The 22262-nt window shown below is 41.7% G+C and overlaps 1 protein-coding gene across 1 annotated transcript in view; it reads left to right on the top strand.

Annotated features, from left to right (window-relative positions):
• Positions 1 to 4103: 4103 nt before the first annotated feature.
• Positions 4104 to 22262, top strand: part of SLC1A7 (solute carrier family 1 (glutamate transporter), member 7) — a 79148-nt gene continuing 60989 nt past the window's right edge. Inside the window, exons 1-2 of the mRNA XM_015423291.1 lie at positions 4104 to 4244; positions 5586 to 5665. Of these exons, the coding sequence (XP_015278777.1) occupies positions 4104 to 4244; positions 5586 to 5665 (221 nt within the window). The remainder of the gene's footprint in view (positions 4245 to 5585; positions 5666 to 22262) is intronic.

Raw genomic sequence — 22262 nt, 5'->3', positions numbered from 1 at the left:
CTGAACTCTCCACTGTGGAGTTCCGCAAGAGACGAGAGACTGCCTGCCAGGACCCGCCTCTGGGAGGAGTTCACTCAAGCCGGCGTGGGAGGAAATACTAAGCGGCTAATGCAAACCTCTCCCAGAGGAAAGGGTGTGCACGTCTCCCTTCTTTCGTTCTCCGAAAGAACCCCGATTCCCTTTTTGCCGGCATGTAAGCTGCCACGCACCCACCCACCCCTTCATGAATTTCAACTTAAAATGGAAAGGGGGAGGAATCCCCTTTAAGTGACGAGTCAGACCAGTGCCTGAGTTAGGCTATACTTAGTACATTTCTTCCTCTGATGAGTTCAGCCCTGCTTACGTGGTTATTTCTGCCCTAGTTTATCCTCATAACAATCTTGTGAGCAGGGGCAGACCGGCGACCAAAACGGCCTTGGAAAAGGTTCCCACTCCGCTATGCTGTAGTCAGTCTATGGAACCTGTCTCTTCGTGTGAATGGGTCTGTCTTCTAGAGTATGCTAGTTAGAACTGGGTTGTTGTTGGCAGTTAGGACTCCAGCCGTTGTTAATTCTAAAGTGTTCCCTGTCTTGCTGTTCTCCACATTAAAGAAGGTTTTGAAGACGTCCTGCCTGCTGCGTCTGTCTGACTGTAGAGCAGACCATTTACCCACCTCCACAGTGAGTACACTTCATAGAAGAGCCAAACACCACAATGCCCTTCACTTCTGCCACTGGCACCACCTCATGTGAAGCAGGATGGAGAAGCCATCTGTTCTCACTGTCCACACCAGGTCCAGGGCAGGAGGACAAAGCCATGTACTGCCATGCACTGGTAGTGGGGAGCTGGCAACCCTAGCTGGGCCATTAGAGGAAAACCAGGCCCCACTCTGCACCCACAAGACAAAGTTTATGCACCACCATGCACTGGGCCAGTAAGGCAAAGCTAGGCAGTGCTGTGCTCTTCACTGACCCCACACCATCTGGGCTGTCAGGGCAAAGTCAGGTGCTGCCTTACTCCTCTTTGCCAACCCATTGCATCTGGGCCAGTAGGATGAAATCATGTGTTGCTGTGAGATAGTTTGCTAAGGCAAAGAGAGACACTGCCACACTCCTCACCAGCCCCATTATCACCTCCAGTCTGGCAGGGGAAAACGGGGAGGGGGACGGGGGATCTGAGATGGGCAGTTCTTGAAGGCCACAGTCCACCATGATTTCTCCCAGTTCAGGAAATAGCCAATCTGCCTTGCCTGTGAAACAGTTGAGAGTGTCACATTGTGTCAGACTAGGAATCTGAATCTAGAACTCCCAGATTCTAGTCAACATGAAACTGCCTTATATACTGAATCAGACCCTTGGTCCATCAAAGTCAGTATTGTCTACTCAGACTAGCAGTGGGTCTCCGAGGTCTTAGGTGGAGGTCTTTCACATGACTTACTGCCAGATCTTTTAACTGGAGATACCAGGATTGAACCTGGGACCTTCTACCTGCCAAGCAGATGCTCTACCACTAAGCCAGAGCCCCCATACAAAGGTTTGGAAGTCTAGTGCTCTAACCGCTATGTATGTTGGCTTCGTGGGTGAGGGTTTGTTTTTCTGTCTTGGTCCCCCCCCATTGCTAGTTTTAAAATTGACTTCTTTTAAATTGTTTCTTGCCATTTTTCATATTGTTTATTTAATTGTTCTAAATATTCATTTTATGTAGAAGACAAGTCAGATACCTTTGGTTAAGCAGCAGGATATAAATGTTTTGAATAAATAAAGAGCATTTAGTTTGTTTTGAGTAATTTTGAGTAAATGTCAGTCTTGAGTAGATATTTTGTATCTCTTTCAAGAAGCTTCAAACAGGCAATTGTTAGTAGGCTGGTAGATTAATGAAATGTTCAGAAAGAAACTTTAGAAGCTATGATATCAAGCTCAGGTCCCTTCTCTGCACACTGATGGCTTGGGCAGGTCTCTCAGCCTTGCTCCTCCAGCTGTAAAACAGGCAAATGGTGCTCAAGATTGCTGTAAGAATTGTTTCAATAAATATTATAAATTCCTCTGAAAATTAAAGGCATCTATAAATAGTTAATAATAGTGGTAGTCCAACAGATGAGATAATGGAGCTGGGAAAGAAGGGTTTGCATGTTTACAAACTTGCAAGTTAATGTGTAACAACATGCCTAGAATACTTTGTTCTTCTGCGGAAATCATTCACTGATTGGATTATCCAAAGACCTTCAAAACATATCTGTGTATATCCATTCTTTTTTGCACAATAAGAAATCAGTTCCCTTCTTATCAACATGTAGGGACCACTTTGTAATACCCTGATTGATTCCTTCCTATTATCTCCTTCAGATGACAGACTGTAATTATATTGACACCTGAGATGAAAAGAGGTTTGCAGTTTTATACTCTGATCTTGAACACATTTATTTTAAAATACATTCAGCTGAAAACAGCTAAGTTCACACCTGCTGTTACCCTATCCTGTGCTTAAACCCAGTGATTTTAATGTGCTTAGATGCTCATAACTCTTCATAGGATCAAGCTGTACATTTGCTTAGTATTGCAGCTATGCTGCCTGATTCCATTTACATGGATGTAAATTCTACTGAGTTCAATGGGTCTTACTCTTAGGTAGAAAAAAATATTGTTGTCTGTAGAATAAGGCTACAGTCTTACACATACTAAGAATAAGTCCTGTGTGACTCACCGGGGTTTACTTTCACATAAGAATGCATAGGACTGAACTGCACAGCTCCTGACAGAAGCATAAGTCTTAGTGCTATGGATGAGGGTGGAAGCTGTTTATTTGCATCTATCTTCTGTACCTACCTTGATGCCTTTTTTGAAACATACAACCAATGGGTTTAAGCAGTTCTTAACTCTGGATCTCATTTTTGAGATGTTTTTCCTGAGCATCCCATCTAACTGCTAATGAGTGCTATTTCCTAATGTTTTACACATCTTCCAGTTGCAATATTCTTCTTCTCACAGCATAAGAGATTGTGCATTTTAAATTGTGGCCCCATTTAAACAAGTGACATCTCTCATGAACACATGAAACTTCCTTATACCAAATCAGACCAGTGGTCTACTTAGGTCAGTACTGTCCACTCTACTGACAGAGGTAGCTTTCCAGGGTCTCAGGCTGAGGTCTTTTACATCACCTCTTTCTTTTAACTGAAGACAAGGGGGCTTCAGGCCTAGATGCTTGAAGACAAAGGGGTTTCAGGCCTAGAAGCCACAAAACCCATCCTATTTCATATTCTGTTGAATATCTGGTATATGGCTGCAGTTTATATCTGTGTTATTATCTGTAACAACAATAACAACAATGTTTTTTTTTAAAAAAGGAAGACAGGCTTCCTAAAAAGTATATTAATCATTGCTGAAGAATGCTGAGGAAAAGAGAAGCAGCCTCACATCTGGTAATCCTCTGAAAGTAAATTCTCCCCTCCCCTTGCCCCTTCAGCAAAATTCCCAAACTATTAACAAATGCCAGTTATCATTAGTAGCCTTTCAGTGTATTTTCTCTTGGCCTCATCATGCCTTGTAAAGCATTTTACATACACACCTTTCCATTCTCTTCTCATCCCAGTAGTAATAATGGAAAGTAAACCTAACAGCTATTCAGCCTTTCACCTATCCTTCCCTGTTGTGCTGGCTGGCCCAGTCTTACTCACCTAGGCCTTGCATGCAAACGCAATTTCTCCATAGCTTTTCCTGCTCTCTTGATAGCCTCTGCCATTAAGGACACTGTGCTGCACAGGCTGACAAACGCATCATGATATTTATTTGTTTTTCTCATGGAGTGCCGCTTTGCTTGGAAAACACACTTGTTTCAAAAATACTACTCTACTCTGTTCTAATTTTCCAGAGCCCCTAATCTTCTTCCAGGTTCTTATTGATGTAGTCGGCGCTAATAGGATTATTGGTATTAATTTGGAAATAATGCCAGCTGCATGCTTGGTGGCTATTGGCAGAAGAGGTGACCTTGCAGGTCAGCTAAGCAGCACTAGAAATGCTTTGATCTAATCTATACCAAGCCAGAGCTGCCTAGTCTAACAAGAGCGGCCGGTGAGGTTCCTGTCTCCATGGGATGCTGAGCCTCTTGCAGAGAGCACCAAGGACACCATGGCAGTGGCTTTGGATGCAGTGCTGGCTCGGGTCAAGGATGTCTGTAAAAGAAATGGTTTGCTTATTCTCTCAGTGTTATCTGTCATAGTGGGATGTCTTCTTGGATTCTTCCTCAGGACCAGGCGTCTCTCCCCACAGGTCAGTGACAAACAGGGGGGAAAAGTTTGTAACAAAAGAGGAGATACTGTCAGCAGTTAGAGGGGATATGCCATGAAATTTGCCTAGTTCTAGAGCTATTTTTATTTGTGTGTGTGAAGGAATCTGTTGTGTTAGCTTTTTAGGTTTTGTATATTTGGTATATAGAACTGTCTCAGATATCATGGAACTAACAATAAACATTGTAAAAATGATACATATGCATAAATTTTTGAATTCTGAAACAGAACAAAATGTGACATACGATGCTTGAGTGTAATTTTTCTATCTGGTTCTTTTGTGAATGTTATGAATGAAAGATAAACTCTATTGTCTTAATGATAGCAAGTGATAACAAGAAAGGTTATGCTTCTAAGCCATTTGTTCTGGAGCATCCCATTGATTTCAATTAGATTCTATTAGAAGTACTCCAGAATAACTGGCATGGTTTTCAGCCAAAATTCTGCTTCAGTCATGTCACAGAATTCTGTTACTCAACAAATGAGAAGGTTCTGATTAATGCATCTTTCTAATGAATCCATCTGTTTAATAGTGTTCCATCTTCCCCAGTCAGAAAAGACTGCTAATGTTGGACAAGCCGCAGTGAAATTGCATCTTGAATGTGTTTGCTGAATAAGCATTGCTTTTTCTATATATGTATGCCTGTGTATGTGTATAAAATATGCATTATTGTTAGCTGAGAACTTAGTTTTATTTTAAATAGTGTCATTCTTACAGTAATAGTAGAAAAACAGTGTGCAGTGTTTGTGTTCTCTGAGAAAGAGAAATTGACTCATTTTGGGCTTTGTTAGTAGAATGTACTGTGATGAATAGAAACTATCCCTCAGGGAAACCTGAGATATTAAGAGAAATGTGGGCAAATGCTTTAATGTGTTTAAAGATGCCTTTAATTTACAGACACCTTAATATCTTTTTTCTTAACTGCTCCTAAAGCCAAATTCGTTTCTTATATTAAGAGTATTTGCCATGTTATTCATATAGCAGTCATCTGATAATATTCAGCAACAAGTTAAAGTTCAAAGTATCTAACGGTGGCATCCTAGGTAGAGTTACACTCTTCTAAATCCATTGAAGAACAGTGTAGCTCTGCTTAGGATGGCACTTTTGAGCTGCAATCCTAAACACACTTGAACTCTCACTGGGATTCATTAGAATTGCACAGCATGTGTGAGACAGCATGTGTTATTGCCAGAGCCTCATTTCATCCTGTTTGTATATATTTTCACCCTTCCACATACTATGAGATGAAAACTAATAGTAAAAAAATCAAAATGTTTTTATTGTTTCTTAGAGAAGACTTACCATACTTCTTTGTTTTCATAGGAAATTAGCTATTTTCAGTTTCCGGGAGAGTTACTTATGAGAATGCTGAAAATGCTTATTCTGCCACTGGTTGTTTCAAGGTAAGTAAATGGATAACTGCTCATAACTGGTTGCTGACTACAATATGTAGCTTAGTTCCTTCAAATGAGAAAATAAAACTCACTAATATCTGCATAGTTTCTATGTCAAAGGCAAATGCCATCGTAGCTTATTATATGATGTATGCTTATCCATCATCAATTGATATATTTTTTTTAAGTTACAGCTTTAGCTGAAAAGATCACTGGATTACCCATTTGGTTTTGCTAGTAAAAACATGTAGAAGTTCAATCAGATTACTTGTAGAGCAGAGCCCTGCTGGATCAGACCAGTGGTCCATCTAGCATCCTGTCTCATACAGTGGCCAACCAGTTCCTCTGTAGAGCCAACAACAGGGCATAGAGGCTGAGACCTTTGCATGAAACCCCATGAGGAGAGATTTGGAATGGGTAAAAAGCAGGCAGGGATAGAGATACTACTTATCTCTCTATCAAGTGGCTTTTCTAAAGAGAAATGTCACTGAGGCTCAAATATGCATTTCTGCATAACATGTAGTTATCCTGTTAATGCTTTATTGTTTGTCCTTTCACTATGTTGTGGTTTGCACCATGCTGTGAACTTACTTAAAGCCCACTGTTATATAGAAAATGGTGTTTGTCAGCATAAATAATCCCTTTGGGAAATAATAAGAACAGGCGAATGAGTTATGTAATGTCTGCTGTGCCATTGCAAAGGCAACCACATTATCCCACTCCATTTTTGCTACATATATTATAACAGTACATGTCAATGTTTTTATGCTTATATAATGTTATTTGATAGAATGTATTGCTTTATAGTGTATAGCATTCATTTACAACTTTACAGAAAACTATCAAATACATGTAAAGCTTCATAAAAATAATAGACCAAGAGCCCATATGAAATCATTTACTTCATAACTCACCAAAATATTCACTGTTGTTTTCTCAGCTCAACCTATGGCCCCCTCTACATCTGATCCAAACCACACTTTGTATTTCAATTATTTTACATTAATAAATTACAGGCATGTTACATAATATGTAATTGCTAAAATCGTATTACAAATCAGTCTAATCACGTGGATAATATTTTGTGACACAAATTAGCATATTTTATATATATGCATAAATAAGATGTCTGTCTACTTCTGTAGCTTCTGGTATTCCCAATTCAAACTATTCTTTCTTTGCACACAGGTCACATACCTGCCCTCACCACTCAGCTGGGTGGGGCTACTTTCTCCAGTTCTTAATGGGTACTTAAACAGTTATTTCCCAATAATTACCCCCCCTTAAGGAAACATCCTCAGGCATTAAGGAATGTTAACATTCTTTTTTCAAATGCTTTAGCTCCAGACTCCATGCTCCAAAGCCATTCCTGTTAGACTGATTAGTGACACTTTTAAAATATTTATTTTGGCATTCATTTATAAAAATTTTCATTCTATCTGACATACAAGTTAAAGGATATTAGTAATTACAAGTTGTGACACAAAAGTAATATTTAAAACAGAAAGCATGTTTGGTGCAGGAAAGGTTGGTGCCTGATTTTTTTCAAAAAAAGATTAGAAATGTGGAATTACTGTGGACTTAGTCAAATGTGGTGTTTTTGTCCTCTGGTTAAAATATTTTGGAGTGAAGTATTGGCTGAAGCTGGAGTAGAGGTGAACAGTTCTTGATCTTATTGCTGTTGCTAAGCTACTGATTCAGGGATGCCAGCCTCCAGTTGGCACCTGGGAATCTCTTGGAATTACAGCTCATCTCCAGACTACAGAGATCAGTTTCCCTGGAGAAAATGGATGCTTTGGAGGGTGGATTCTCTGACAGTGTTTCCTGGCCTGTGGGTCGGGATCCAAAGGTGGGTTGCAGAGTCTCTGAAAGTGGGTTGCAGGCCAAACCTCCCTAATGGTGGCCCCTGCTCTTTCTATTGCTCTTTTGTATCTTGGAAACCAAGATCTGACCCTGTAAACAGTATCTTCCATTTCATATATTAGTTGATGTTTTTTTATTCACTGCCCATACATGTTGATCAAGTAAAAGGTGCCCTGATAGTTACTAGAGTGAGTTTCTTAGAATCTTAAGGGGGACTGGAGGGAGTAATGGAGAAGGAGAGGCTGGTCAAAGGTTGGAACATAATGCCCATATGCAAATGCTATGCATGTCAGAATGTCACTTGCTTGGGGTTAACATGAGGCAGCTGCACCCTTTCTGTGATTTTGTTGGTTTCTCAAAAACGTTTGTTTGGCCACTGTCAAAATGGAATGCTGAACCAGATGAATGCCAAGATCACCGTTTGCCTAGGGTGCCAAAAACTTTGGGACAGCCATGGATGGGTCACCATACCAAGTTAAATTGGACTTGTGGGTCACTATATCAAAAACATTGGGAAATGCTGCGGTAGGGCATTGTACCCCACTGAGGCTCCTGTCCTCCCCAGGCTCCACCCCCAAATCTCCAGGAGTTTCCCAGTCTGGTTGGCAACCCTACACCTTCCCATCCCCCACTGGTGGCCAGGGGGGATCTGGCAACTCTATACTGATAGGAATAAAGCACAAAAACCACTGACTAGAGATAACCAATATATGAAATGTGTAATAATAATTCAATAATGCAAAAATATAATTATATAACAATATTGGCCAAGGTGTAACCAAGATACAGAAGGAAGAATAAAGAAGAAGAATAAAGTCCCAAGTATTTTATTGTGTCTCACTCCAGTAGCGTTGTAATATCAAAGTCCAATTTGACGTGCAATTCATCATGGAGTGGACATTTCAGAAGTTCCATAAGCCATAAAAAGCCATGACACGTAGTCCGGATGCTGGCTGCTGCGTTTCGAGTTGTTCTTATTCAAAAGCAATAGGCTATAAGGGGACCCGATCTCAGTAGAAGGCACATACGAAGCCAGTATAATCAATCAAGAAGGATTATTATTACACATTTCATATATTGGTTATCTCTAGTCAGTGGTTTTTGTGCTTTATTCCTATCCTTGTACACTGGCTCCCCTTCTTTTTTAGTTGCTAACTCTATACTGATAGCACAATAGTGGGAAAATGCAATTGGTCTGTGTGCATCAAAGCCTGGCTGTATAAAGTCAGGGTTGCCACTTTCTGAAAAGTCAGGGAAATGAAAATTGGTCAGAAAAAGTCAGGGAAATTGGTCTGAAGTCAGGGAAAGTCAGGGAAATTGTGGTTAAAATATATTCAAGCCGTGGATTTTTGACCTGCTGCTGCAAGAGCATGATCTGTTCTTGTGGCAACTGGAATAGAGAAGTAGCAGAATACAAGTAGAACTTAATGATGCCCTTTCCCAACCATTTTAGATAGAACGTTTATATAATTTTTAGTGTACCTTTAAAACAATAACAAAAATGTTATGTCATTTGTTAGCATTCAGAGTTTACTTGAATTGAAATTTGTATCTTAGTGTAATTTTTGGTGCAATTGTAAAACAGATGTTGCTGCAGTTAATGTTGAAAGAAGCTGATATTAAATCTCTTTGACAAATATTTTTGCAGTTGAGACTTGTGTAGTTGTAGAGTGGAACCTTACCTTGCATTAATGCGAAACGACCAGTGTCCCCTCTAAGCTGAGTTAGTGTGAGCTAGCTCACAGTTTTTTAGCCTCCGGCTCACACATTCTTGTCTTAGCCCAGGAAGGCGGGCTCCGGAGCAAACTAATTTACACAGTAGCCAAATCGCTTGTTCACAACTTTCATGCCAGTAGCTCACGAAGTAGAATTTTTGCTCACAAGACTCCACAGCTTAGAGGGAGCATTGACCTATTCATTTTTTAACTTGTGGTTATATTTGAATGGTGGTCAGGGAAATTGACAAATGTTGGTCAGGGAACGTCAGGGAAATGAAAAATAAAATTTTAGTGGCAACCCTGAAAGTATGGCAGATAACCTGAACGTTGAGGTTGTCTGAGTTAGAGAGATAGAAGAACAAAAAACAAAAAAAACTCACTTTAAAGGATGGGAACCCTTTTTTGTGGGGAGTAATGAATTGCACTTGTTGATTTATTTTTATAATTGTGCAGTCTTTTGGTGATCTGGATGGCTTGTATATAACAATGAATTATTAAAAGGCTAATTATCTGGTAAACAAATGTTATTGTTAGCATTACCGTTGGTTTTCTTTGTTTTTTATATTAAAGAGAGACACATATGTACCAATTTCAAGAGTATTATTATATTTACATTATACAAAGTTGTGAGCAGTTCTTATATTTTTACAGGAAAATAGAAAATGGGACAATAGAAAAGATGGAATACATTCCCCTAGTGAAAAAAAAGAATCTTCTGCTTGTACTTTATTACTGTGATAATTCTTAGTTTCTGAACTGCTTCACATATTTCCCAGATGAAAACAGATTTTAAGCCTATAGACCTAAAATTATTGCACTTACCCATCTGTGCAAATTTTGCAAAGGAAAATTGCTTGGGTGAGGAAAGATGTGTGCTGGGTCCAGCGCCATATAGTCCTTTTGTGGTTAGGCCCAAATAAAACAGTCATAGTGTATATTTTATGATAAAGGAAGGTGATCTTCATCAAGGTTGCTTATGAGGTGACTACTGAGTGCCAGAATTGAATATATATATAATATATACACCCTGGTAGATACTTGTAAGACTGGCCATAGATGATTGCCAAAGCTTAGTGTTACCACGTGTGCTTATAATTGCATTGTTTGTACTGTGCTGATGCTATGTCTGTTAATTGTCTGTACATCTGTGCCTATGGGATAAGGGGATTGCTGTGTGTTTGTATGGCTTGCTTGGCATCTCATGCTTGCGTTTGGATGAGCAAGGCTTGTGCCACAGAACACATGCTTCCCTGCACTTTCCCAGCGTGCTTCAGGACAAAGACGACAAAATGCCATTACGCTCAGTTTGGAAACTTGGCAGAACAACAGGTTTCCCCACCATTGCTGATCTGTGGGAAACCACGTAACCCATCTTCCTATCTGCTTTTGGCATCACAAAGAACACATCCTTTATTGCCTTCTGGACCAGGCACATCTTTGCAAGTCAAAAGTTGCCAAGGGAACGTACTTTCGACATCTGGCCACATGGCTCTCTTTGAAGTTAGGGTAGAGCATTTGAATATTGCCCCCTTCCCCTCAACTAGGACGTCACAACCCTGAACCTATAGCATAGTAAAGGGGACGGTCTTCTAGGGGTTTATTGGCCTTAAGCCAAGCCCAAAAACAAGCTTTTAAAAAGAGAAACACAGCCTTTGTTTCTCTGGCTAACCCATCCCTCCCTTACCTTGCAACTTAAGTGCTGCAGGTGATTCTTACTGCGTTCTCGGGAGTCGCGACCCGAGAACCCGCACGAGGCTGGCTGGACTAGTCCGCGTGTGCAAGGAGATTGTGTGAATCTGAGAGTGTATCTGTTTTTCGTATGCTTGAGAACTGCTTAGTAAAAGGCAACATTTATTCATTAAACCTAGCGTGTTGTCTCACTTCCTGGGAAATAGGAGCGTTCGTTGTCCAATCCGCCCTCTGGATACACGGGAAAATTACTCACGCCACGCCCACTGTCGTACATAAGACTGAGTTGGGCATTCGGAACCGTCCTTAGAGGAGGTCCGGTATCATTAGCCAGCCACATGAAATTAGAGTTTGTGGGCAGACACCTATAGTTTCAGTCCTGATCTTAAGCTCTAGAACTCTCTGCTGGCCCCTTCCTCCTGGAACTGCTATCATTTGTTAGTGATGTTTCCATCATTTTTGGCTAGGGCTGCCAAGTCCCCCCGGGGGGCGGAAATCCCCCCCGCCCCAGAGGTCCGTTCCCCGACGCCGGGGAATCGGGCCTCGGGGGGAACCCCGCCCCAGCATCCACGTCACAGGAAAGTGATGTTATGACGCGGGGCATGCTGGGGGCGGGGCCACAGCCATACAAGGGAAAATTATGGTTTTCCCTTGTATGGTCGTGGCCCCGCCCCCAGCGTGCCCGGCGTCATGACGTCACTTCCCTGTGATGTGCATGAGGCATGCTGGGATCCGCACGGGAGTCCCCCGCCGGCAAGGTAAGTGCCACTTGGCAACCCTATTTTTGGCTTCAGGCCTTCTTTGTGCTTCTTGTACAAGCACACACTAAAAATATATGACCTCATATAAATCAATGTGTTGACACCATTCCTGTGTGCAACTGGAATTAAAGAGATCATCAACACTAATGTATAAAAATGGTTTGTATGAGTGGTATTTGTACTCAGGCTTCCGCATTCACAACATAGGTCATTGAATATGAACACTAGTCTCCATCTCCAGATGCATCCCTGTATTAGTCACAGTCTTGATCACTCTCTTGTCTTTGTTGTGGTAATGGTCAAAAACGTATCTACTGTTCCATTAAAAGACAAAGAGGATTGTCCATGTTAAGAGAGAAAGGCGGGCCAAAAGAGAGAAAGACAAACCCCAAATGGAGGCTTGTTCACAGATCAAGGTAGGCCACTTCCAGCTGGCAACAGTTTTGCATATAGCTTCCTTCAGAGCAACCACTTTGCAGTTTTCATAGGAACATCTAGTCCACCATTCTGTCTTACACAATGACCAACCAGTTACTCTGGAGGGCCAACAACATGGCTGTTGGGGAGGGTGGAGACAACACTATGCTCCCTTCTTTCTCAGTCCCCCATATGGTCAAGCCCTGCAGCCCCCAGGTCTTTGATGAGGTATCTTGTCAAGAGCCTTTAGAAAGTCCAAGTTTATATTGTCTACCAGATTACCCTTATCTACAAGCTAGTTCACTTTCTCAAAGTTGGTGAGGCAGGACTTCATTTTGCAAAAGCCATGCTGGTTTCCCTTCTTTGCTCGTTGATGCACCTAATAATTCTAGCACTTATTACAGTTTATATTAATTTGCCTTTAACAGATGTTAGGTTAACTGACCTACGATTTCCCGTTTCCCCTCTGGACTCCTTTTTAAAAGCAGTGTGGCATTTGCTACTCCCCAGTCAGTCCTCTGATACAGTGGCTGATTTTAGTGACAAGTTATATATACTGGTTAGTAAATCAACAATTTCAAATTGGAGTTCCCTAAGAACCTTCATCAGAACACAGGGCTTGTTGGTTTTATATTTCCCAAATAGGTCTAGAACTTGATTTCACATTATCATCTCAGTTTGACTCATTTCTTCAGACTTCCTTCATGAAAATGGTTGGTCTGGTCTAGGTACTCACCCACCACTTTCTACCATGAACACAAATGCAAACAAGCCATTTAGCATTTCTGCTATCTCCCCACCTTCCTTTAGCATTCCTTTTATTCCTTTGTCATCCAAAGGCCCATGTCCCCCCCTGCGAGGTTCCTGCTCTGGATATATTTAAAGAAATGTTTATCTTGATGCTTGTAGCAGTCTGCTCCTCAGATTCTCTTTTTGCTTATGTAATTATTAACTTACACTTCTTTTGTCAACTCTGTGCTCTTCATTGGGGCAGACCTTAAAAATTTACATATCACTGTAGCATTAGAACATTATAATGTTCTAACTACTAGTTCCTCTGAATTATCAGGTTTTAATTAAAAAAAAATCCCTAGATGCTTTTGTTGCTATGGGGGGGAGAAAATTTCATCCATTACCACACATTTTTTAAATGATCAGTTCTATTCAATACCTTAAGCCCCAGCTTCCTCTAGCCTCTGATTATTTTTGCTTGGGGTCAGGTTATTTTGCCAACCTGTAGGCCATCTGTTCCTACTGGTTTAAAGCATTTGCTGCTGAATAATTTGGAGTTTTCAATAAGATTGTGCTAGAGCTAAATCAGACCGAAAAAGAAACAAATCATAACTTATTAAGCTTCAGTGTTATACAGTGTATTTTAGAAGATCGTTAGCTAGTAATTCACTCATGAAATTGATTCAGGACAGAGGAAGTTGAAATATATTTCTGCAGAAGTGTAAACTGATGTCCCACACATTCCAGCTGTTCCTTCATGCCCTTCCCCTCCCATATATACATTGCTCATCTTACTAACATTTTACTAATACAGATAGAAAGTGTGCAAAGTTTCCCGAGCTGAAACGGAGCCAGTGAATTGCTGTTTGTCCCACTGGTGAAACGTGTGTGTAGTCATTAGTATATCTAAGCTTCCCCAGTGAGCTGTTCCATCTTGGAAAAATTGTGTGTGTGGGGGGGAGGCTTAAGATTCTTCTCCACATTCCCATGGTCCAAATGCAAATTGAACTCTGTACGCCTAGGAACTGAGTTTTGAGCAGAGAACTTCCAAGGCACATGTAACTGAAACTCCTTGTGGTATACCCCAAAATGGCTTAGGGATAATACAGTGTACAGTTAGGAAGGGTAAACTAGAGGACTGTGGACTGGACTCTTGGATAGTTAGGTGGATAGGAAACTGGAGAACGGCACTTAGAGAGTAGTTGTCTGAAATATACTGGGTTCGAGACGCATATAGTGATCAGCTCATAGTTTATTAGTGGTTTCAGCTTAACTCTAAGACAACTCTAGCAGGTCCGGAGCCCTGCTTATATGCATGCAAAACACCCCAGCCCCACCCACACACAATCCCCGTGACAGACTATTTACAAAACATTACTTCTTGATTGGTTTACTCCAGAGTCCCGGTCGGCTATTGTTCTTGTGCTCCAAGCTCAGCCAGTCTCCAGGGTGATTCAGTCAGGGATGATTCAATCCCAATACAGAACACCAATGGTATTTCATCTGAATGGAGGGAAGAGTCCAGTGGGGTGCCACAGAACTCGGTTCTGTGCCCAGTACTTTTCAGTATTTTTATAAATGATGAGGGTGTGGAGGGGCTACTCATTAAATTTGCAGATGACACCAAATTGAGAGGAGCAGTGAACACCCCAGGAGATAGAATTCAACGAGATCTGAACACACTGGAAAAGTGGGCAGATGTGAACAAGATGCAATTTTACAAGAATAAGTGCTGAGTTCTACATCTGGGTAACAAAAATGAGGAACACACATACTGAATGGCGGATACACTTCTGGGTACCAGTATGTGTGAACAAGATCTTGGGGTACTGATGGACCATAAGTTAAATATGAGCAGCCAGTGTGATGTGGCAACAAAAAAGGCTAATGCAGTATTGGGGTGTATCAACATAACATCCAAATCACAAGATGTCATAGTCCTGCTGTACACTGCATTGGTCAGGCTGCACCTGGAATATTGTGTGCAGTTCTGGAGGCATTGCTTCAAAAAGGATGTGGATAGAATGGAGTGGGTGCAGAGGAGAGCAACAAGGATGATTGGGGGCCTGGAGACCAAGCCCTATGAGGAAAGGCTGAGGGACTTGGCAGTGTTTAGTCTGAGAAGAGGAAGTTGAGGGGGGACAGGATTGCTCTCTAAGTATTTGAAGGGTTGTCACTTAGAGGAGGGCAGAGAGCTGTTCCTGTTGGCAGCAGAGGATAGGACTCGCAATAATGGGCTTACATTAAGAGCAGGGAGGTACTGGCTGAATATTAGGGAAAACTTTTTTACAGTAAGAGTTGTGCAACAGTGGAATCAGCTGCCTAGGGAGGTGGTGAGCTCCCCCTCACTGGCAATCTTTAAGCAGCATCTGGACAAACATTTGTCAGGGGTGCTCTAGGCTGATCCTGCATTGAGCAGGGGGTTAGACTAGATGGCCTGTATAGCCCCTTTCAACTGTGTGATTCTATGATTCTAAGTATTAGAACAGAATGAGACCTTCTCTTTATGAGTTTTCTGGTTTTGAGAATTTGTACTTCTCAGCTCCATGTTTCTGTTTCATATGTTTCATTTTTTAAAAAAAGTGAACAAAATACTTGTTTTATAGAAGACTCCATGTTTGGACACTAATGTGAAGAGAGACACATTTGGCCTTTTATTGGCCAAATTCTCTTTTACAAGGGATTCCTCTTAATAATGTTGCTGGATTTTTGATAATCTTTTGTCTTTCTGCTCAGATTCTCTATTGGGTCATTCCCATTCCTATATTATAAAGCCTTGTTTAATTAGGAAAACTTCCAGTGCATCTCTCCATAATATTCTGCAGCACTGGAGGCCTGTTTTTTCTGCTTCATCAGTGCCAGGGTACTAAAATATAGAACATTAATAGAAGTGGGTTTCACTTGTGTTTTGCATGAGCTTGGATTGCTTCTTCCAAGGAACCATCTGCATAGAACATTTTTTTTCTTTACCAGTATTCTTTTTTTCTTTACCAGTATTCTTTTTTTCTTTACCAGTATTCTTTTTTTCTTTACCAGTATTCTTTACCAGTGTTTTTTCTTCTTTACCAGTATTATTTCTTTAACAGTATTAAAAGCTGATATCAGGTACCCAGGTGTTATCAAGATGATTTATTTGATTAGTGCCATTGTAGCAACAAGAGGAAGGCTGCATCCATTGTTCATCAAAAATTGTCTATATATAGCTTCATGCAGACATTCCGAGGGGTGAGGTACGTGTTCTATAAAGATATTGGGAAAAGTAATGTGCAAAGTGGCCCTTTGTTTTCTTTCTTCTAAATAAACAAAAATTAGCAATGGTTCCCCACATTACAGAGTCATTTCATGTTAAGTGGAAACAACTGCACGGCAGGGAATTACAGGCAATCCTGGCTCTCCAATAGGTTTGACAGTAAGATACATGGGGTCAGAAACATACTTCACATGCACATGTTAGTTTTATGGCTACATGTTTTGTGAAATAGCTCTGACAATAACGTATGATTACCTGCTGGGCTATTAGAAAACCCACTTTGTCATAAAAGATGAAGAGAAGCATGGCTGATAAAATCCATATGCCCATGTTGTTCTTTCTGTTCTGCCAAACAACTATGATGCTACATCAAATCTATATACTAATAGACAAGGCGCCCCCTGCATGCGGCTATCTAAATCTGCACATTGGGGGCACCTAGGGGGCAAAGAGATTTTCCTGCACATTTGGGGCAATCGCCAGATCTGCAGAAAAATCTGAAATCTATATAAAAAAACTATAGGGGGGATACTTAAATCCCTCCACAAGTAAAAGAGCATTCCCTGTGCATGCACAGAGAACGCTCTGAGAATTGCCTCGTTGCTGCCGCCACTGGGGGGATGGGAGAAGGCTTGGCGGGCCGGCCGCTCAAGCCTTGCCACTGCTACAGCCACCGCGGGGGGGGGAGGGAGAAAGCTGGCAGGCCCGACGGCTGCGTGGGAGAAGGTTTACCTGCGGCTGCTTCCTCCTCCTCCGCGTGGAGCTCCCCCCCCACGAGTATCACGGGTCCCCCTTCTTGTCTATATACGATTAGCAACCTGTGGTCCCATTCTGCAGATATCTAAATCCACGAATCAGGGCCACATGGACACTAAAGAGATTTTTCTGCAAACCTCTAGGTGTGCAAAAAAAATCTTAAATCTCCTAAACAATTTACAGAGGGTTTAAATTCCCCCCAAAGTTAAACAGCAGAGAATGCACCTACCTCTGGCAGTTGGAGGAGGCCCGGCGCCATGCTAGGTCCTGCAGCAGCACAGCTGAGGCTCCATGCCAGGCCTGGCAGCGGCACAATCCAGGCCAGGGAGATCACAGTTGCCGGACAGTGCAGGATGCCACACTGGATCTGGAAGTGGCTGCTGAAGAGCCTGGGGGCCATGTTGGGGTCAGCAAGAGAGTGGGGGGGAGAGATGGGATTCCCCCCCCCCCAATGGGCACACTTGTTTAGGAGAGGCTTTTCTTTAGCAAACATTTATGAAATGAGAACGTGACAGAGAGGTGAACGAATGAAAACAAACATTGGTCTTGTAGCAACTGCTGCTGGTTAATACTTGACCATTACTTCTTGACAGGATTAATGCCTTTCTAATCACACTAATCTCCTTTGACAACTTTATCCATAATCCATCTATTTCAAAGCAATATCCAGATGGCTTCTGATGGGGGAGGAAGAGACCAAGTTAGAGAGGCATGAGTTGAATGGGTTTTTCAGGCAGCTCCTTATGTTTCCCTTTTCCAGGGTTATGGCATTTGAGGCTAACACCATTCAGAAAGAGAAACAATTATTTCAGTAGAATGCTGAGCAGAAAACAGAATGGGACTCAGAAGGAACTGACTTAAAACCAAATTCCATAGCTTAACCAGTTTGGGAATTTGTCAGCCAATATTATTCAGAAATAATGAGATAGTACACATTATTTTGAAGCAATACTGGCTGCGCTTTTAAGTTCTAGAAAAATGGTTTCAGCTTAAACCATCAGCTAGCAGTTGACTAAGGCCTTGGATCCACTGGAGTATTTCTGTGAGTGGAATGATTTCCATCCATAGAACACAATTTTCTTGCCTCCCTCTTCCCTCTGAAGCCCAAAATGCCCCCCCCCAAAATGCTGCTCCTGTAGGACAGTAGACCTCTAGTGGATCCAAGCCTAACATTGCAATCCTCTGTAGAGTTGCTCAAGTCTAAATACATTGAAGACAATGGGTTTAGACTGGAATGATTCTTCACAAGATTGCACTGTAAATATGCCAACTAATTTTGTTTGGCTCAAGGGAGTAGACTGGTGTGTTCTTCTTTGTCCCTATGTCACCATCTTGTTAGAGTTACTAACCAGCTTTGTTCAGAACAGCAGCCAGGTCTTTGTTAAAATCTGGCGCATTTGCAAGTTTGGCTCTTGTGTCAACAAATGCTTGAAGCCAATGAGAAAATGTGACAACAGTGACCCTTGACTTTCTATAACGCAACATATCTCCCTTTTCTGGGCGTGTTGTTATGAGCCTCTTTTGTCCAACGTACGTAGTATACATGCAGGAGATCTTAATTGTCTCTTTTGGCAAGTGGTTTTCTTGGGTTCTTGTCCTGTTCTCAAAGTATAGTAAATTTGTTCCCAGATTCACTGTTATTGGCTGCAGTATTTGGAATGAGATTAGGAGCAAATAGTGCCAGACTTCCTGCCCCATCAGCAGGTACCCCTAATGAATTGCTTCTCAACAGTTAATTACGTTTGTAGACTTTCCCATCACAATACCAACCTACTGACAACATTATCTAGTGGCAGGATAATCTTATTACAGATGATGATCTTATTAATGAACATGCTCCAAAGACAGGGCAATCTCATTATTAGACCCCTCCAGGATTTGTCACCTTGGATGCTAACAGTAGGCTATATACCCCAGTTTGTAATCTGGCATCATCTGTAATTGGACTACTATAGATAAGGGAAAGGTGTAGCAGGTGACATGGTGCCTTTTGTTTGTCACTTTCTGATACACCACCCAATCACCATTTTGCCATGTGTTGCCTGTCCTTACAAATAATGGACACAATCCAACCAAGGTAAAACGTGTAGTTGGATGCCCAGTAGTTTCAACAGGAAGCAATTAAGTTTTTGTGTGTTCACTTCACATGAGAGCAATATCTTCCACCTTTTTCCTTCCTCAGGACTAGAAGTAAAATAGTTTGCTGGGCAAAACAAGGCTCAAAGTATGATCCCCCCCCCCCCGAGCTTTCCTCCAGATCCACGTAATATAAACACACATATAAATACAGTTCATATCAACAAGGCATTAACTAAATAAATATAAACCGCTGCAATCTGAAATAAAAGGACTTTGTACATGGGTGTTGTGCTGCAATTCGGTGAATATCTAAAGCAATATAGCTTAATAGATTCTAAACAAAGCCTTAGACTGGCAGAAAATAAATAATGTAAATTGCTGCAGTGGATCATAAAGACCTAGGGAGGCAGCATTAGTAGGTTTATCGCTTATTTTTATGGAAGGTTTGTTCCTGGAGGCTCAACATGAGTGAAAGTTAAAGTGGGAAACAGGATTTTACTCAGAATCTTGGTTGCAATTTATTTTGTTGGTAGCACGTCAGGTTATAAAGCAGCTAAGAATGCAGATAATATGCTCTTAGCGGTTGAAGTAGCTTTCTGGAAAAGATTACAGTAACCTTCTAAGAAATACTTTTTTGCAGAACAATTTGCTTGAATCTACAACTTTAACCTCTTCCTTTTGTCTGTTTAATTTACCAGTAAACCATAAATTATTTACCAAAAGCTAAATAATAATTTGCCTTTACCTAAGGAGGAATTTAATTCTTGTTTTCCCATAATATGAAAGTATAGGTAATAACAATCATCATACTAGAACACTGTAGTTAACTCAACTGTGAGTTTACCACAATCAGTCCTCCAATACCTGGGATTAAATGGGAAGGGCTTCTAGGACAAAACGCAAAAGCAAAATACAATGAAGTAAAAAAAAAAAACAGTAGCATTTTATTTTAGTCTCCCCCCCCCCCCAATACACTTAACTGAAAGCAAAACCTACAGGATTAGAGATTGGCAAACAGTAAAGCAGTGCATTTTCTTTATTAATTTACTGGATGTCAGGAACCTGAATGCTAAATCCCACCACTATATTTTTGCCAAATCTGTGATAAAGGTTAAGCTGCACTTCAGTATGATGTTTAGACAACTTCATCAAATAGCAGTCTCCATGTCATGGAAAACCATTTTGGTATCCTAATAATACCCACTTGTTTGCCCTGTTATTGTTAATAAATTGTGCTGAAAGCATTGGAAAGTACCTGCATTTTTATGAGGTTTTATTTCTTTCTTCTAGAAAATCTTGCTGCAGTGCTGGTACAAATAGTCAGAAAGGAAGTTAGATAGGGTTTGGGGTGGGGGTTTTTTGTGTTCATTAATTAAAGCATTGAAACCCACAATGCTTCTGTGAACATCCCACAGCTTTCAAGCTATTAATGTTTATTAAATGGTTCATGTATTTTTATATCTATTTATTGAATTTCTTGGATATCTGTCCCTTGAAGGAGCTCAGGGTATATGTTGCCACCACCTCACCCCTTTTTAATGGCAATTGTCTTAGTGCAGTGTAGCTGCTGTGCCATACAGAGAGACTAATTGTTTCAGTGTAAGGCTAGTTTCAGGTTGATTTTACATATGTGGCCCACCACTGAACCCTCATATTTGACTAATCTGAGGTTTTATGACCTTCAGAATGTGTTGGGCGTTTACATATACAAGCTGAATCCAGACAAGACAGGTAATGCTGGTCCAGAAGGCTGATATTCTAGAGGAATTGGATCCACTGGTCCTGGATGGAATGGTTTATTTTTGTTTATTTAAAAACTGATTAGCCATCTTTCTACCTTGTAAGAAGGTAGCTTACAATGTAAATAATAAAACACAATAAAATACATTAAAAACCAATTAAAAGCAATAATTTAAAACTGCTAGTAAGCAGAAGAACTAATCAAATGCCGTCATGAATAAAACTGTCTTCAGCTCACTCCTAAAGACTGAGGGTGAGGGGACCAGGCACACCTCCCTAGGAGGCTGTTCCATAACTAGGGCTATCAAATCCCCTCGGGGGGCGGAAATCCCCCCGCCCCAGAGGCCCGTTCCCAGACGCCGGGGAATCGGGCCCCGGGGGGAACCCCGCCCCAGCGTGCACGTCACAGGGAAGTGACGTTATGACGCCGGGCACGCTGGGGGCGGGGCCACGGCCATACAAGGGAAAACTCTATGGTTTTCCCTTGTATGGTCGTGGCCCCGCCCCTAGCGTGCCCGGCGTCATGACATCACTTCCCTGTGATATGCATGCGGCACACGCACGCTACGGGAGCTGCACAGGAGTCCCCCGCCGGAGAGGTGAGTACCATTTGGCAACCCTATCCATAACCATGGGGCTGCCATTGAAAAGGCCCTCTCTCGGGTACTCATGAGATAAGCTTCTTTGGCTGATGGGACAGTCAAGAGGGCTTCTGTGATCTTAGTTCCCAGGCAGGAATGTATTGGCGAAGACAGTCCTTCTGGCACCTTGCTCCCAAGCCATGTAGGGCTTGAAAGGTTAATACCACCACCTCAAACTGGGCTTGGGAGTGGAGTGGAAGCCAGTGTAATTACTGTAGAATTGGGGTCACAGTCTTATCACTAGTAGAACTGCAATCCAGCTGCCACTTTTTGCACTAGCTGCAGCTTCCAAACACTCTTCAGGGGTAGCCCCAAGTAAAATGCATTGCAGTAGTCCAGTCTAGATGTAACTAAGACATGGATCATGGTGACTAGACTATACTGAGCCAGGAATGGGCAGAGCTGGTACACCAGCTGAAGCTGGGCAAAACACTCTAAACCACAGCAGCCACCTGATTTTCTAAGCATCCCCAAACTGCAAAACCTGGCTTTTCAAGGGAAGCATAACCCCATCTAAGACAACAGAGATCTCAAGTCCTTGGTCTCTCTTTGTGCTAACCCAGACAACCTTTGTATTGTAAGGATTAAGTTTCAGATTGTTCACCCTCATCCAGCCCATTACTGCCTCCAAGCACCAGTTAAGAACATCAACAGTTTCCTGAGAATTAGGTGGAAAAGAAGGATGGAGCTGAATAACATCTACATATTGGTGACCTCACAACCACTGTTCCCTCTAAGCTGAGTTAATGTGAGCTGGCTCACAGTTCTTTGGCCTCCGGCTCACACCTTTTTGTCTCAGCTCAGGAAGGATGTGGCTCCAGAGCAGACTAATTGATGCAGGAGCCAAAGCGCTCCCTCATAACTCTAATGCCAGTGGCTCACAAAGTAGAATTTTTGCTCACCAGACTCCACAGCTTAGTGGGAACATTGCTCACAACCCAAACCTGCTGGCAAGCTCTC

The sequence above is a fragment of the Gekko japonicus genome, unplaced genomic scaffold (assembly GCF_001447785.1).
Source record: "Gekko japonicus isolate JY-2015 unplaced genomic scaffold, Gekko_japonicus_V1.1 scaffold1079, whole genome shotgun sequence".
NCBI classification, from domain to species: Eukaryota; Metazoa; Chordata; class Lepidosauria; order Squamata; family Gekkonidae; genus Gekko; species Gekko japonicus.
Note: the sequence above shows the minus strand (reverse complement) of the source record. Positions and strands in the feature narration are given on the sequence as shown.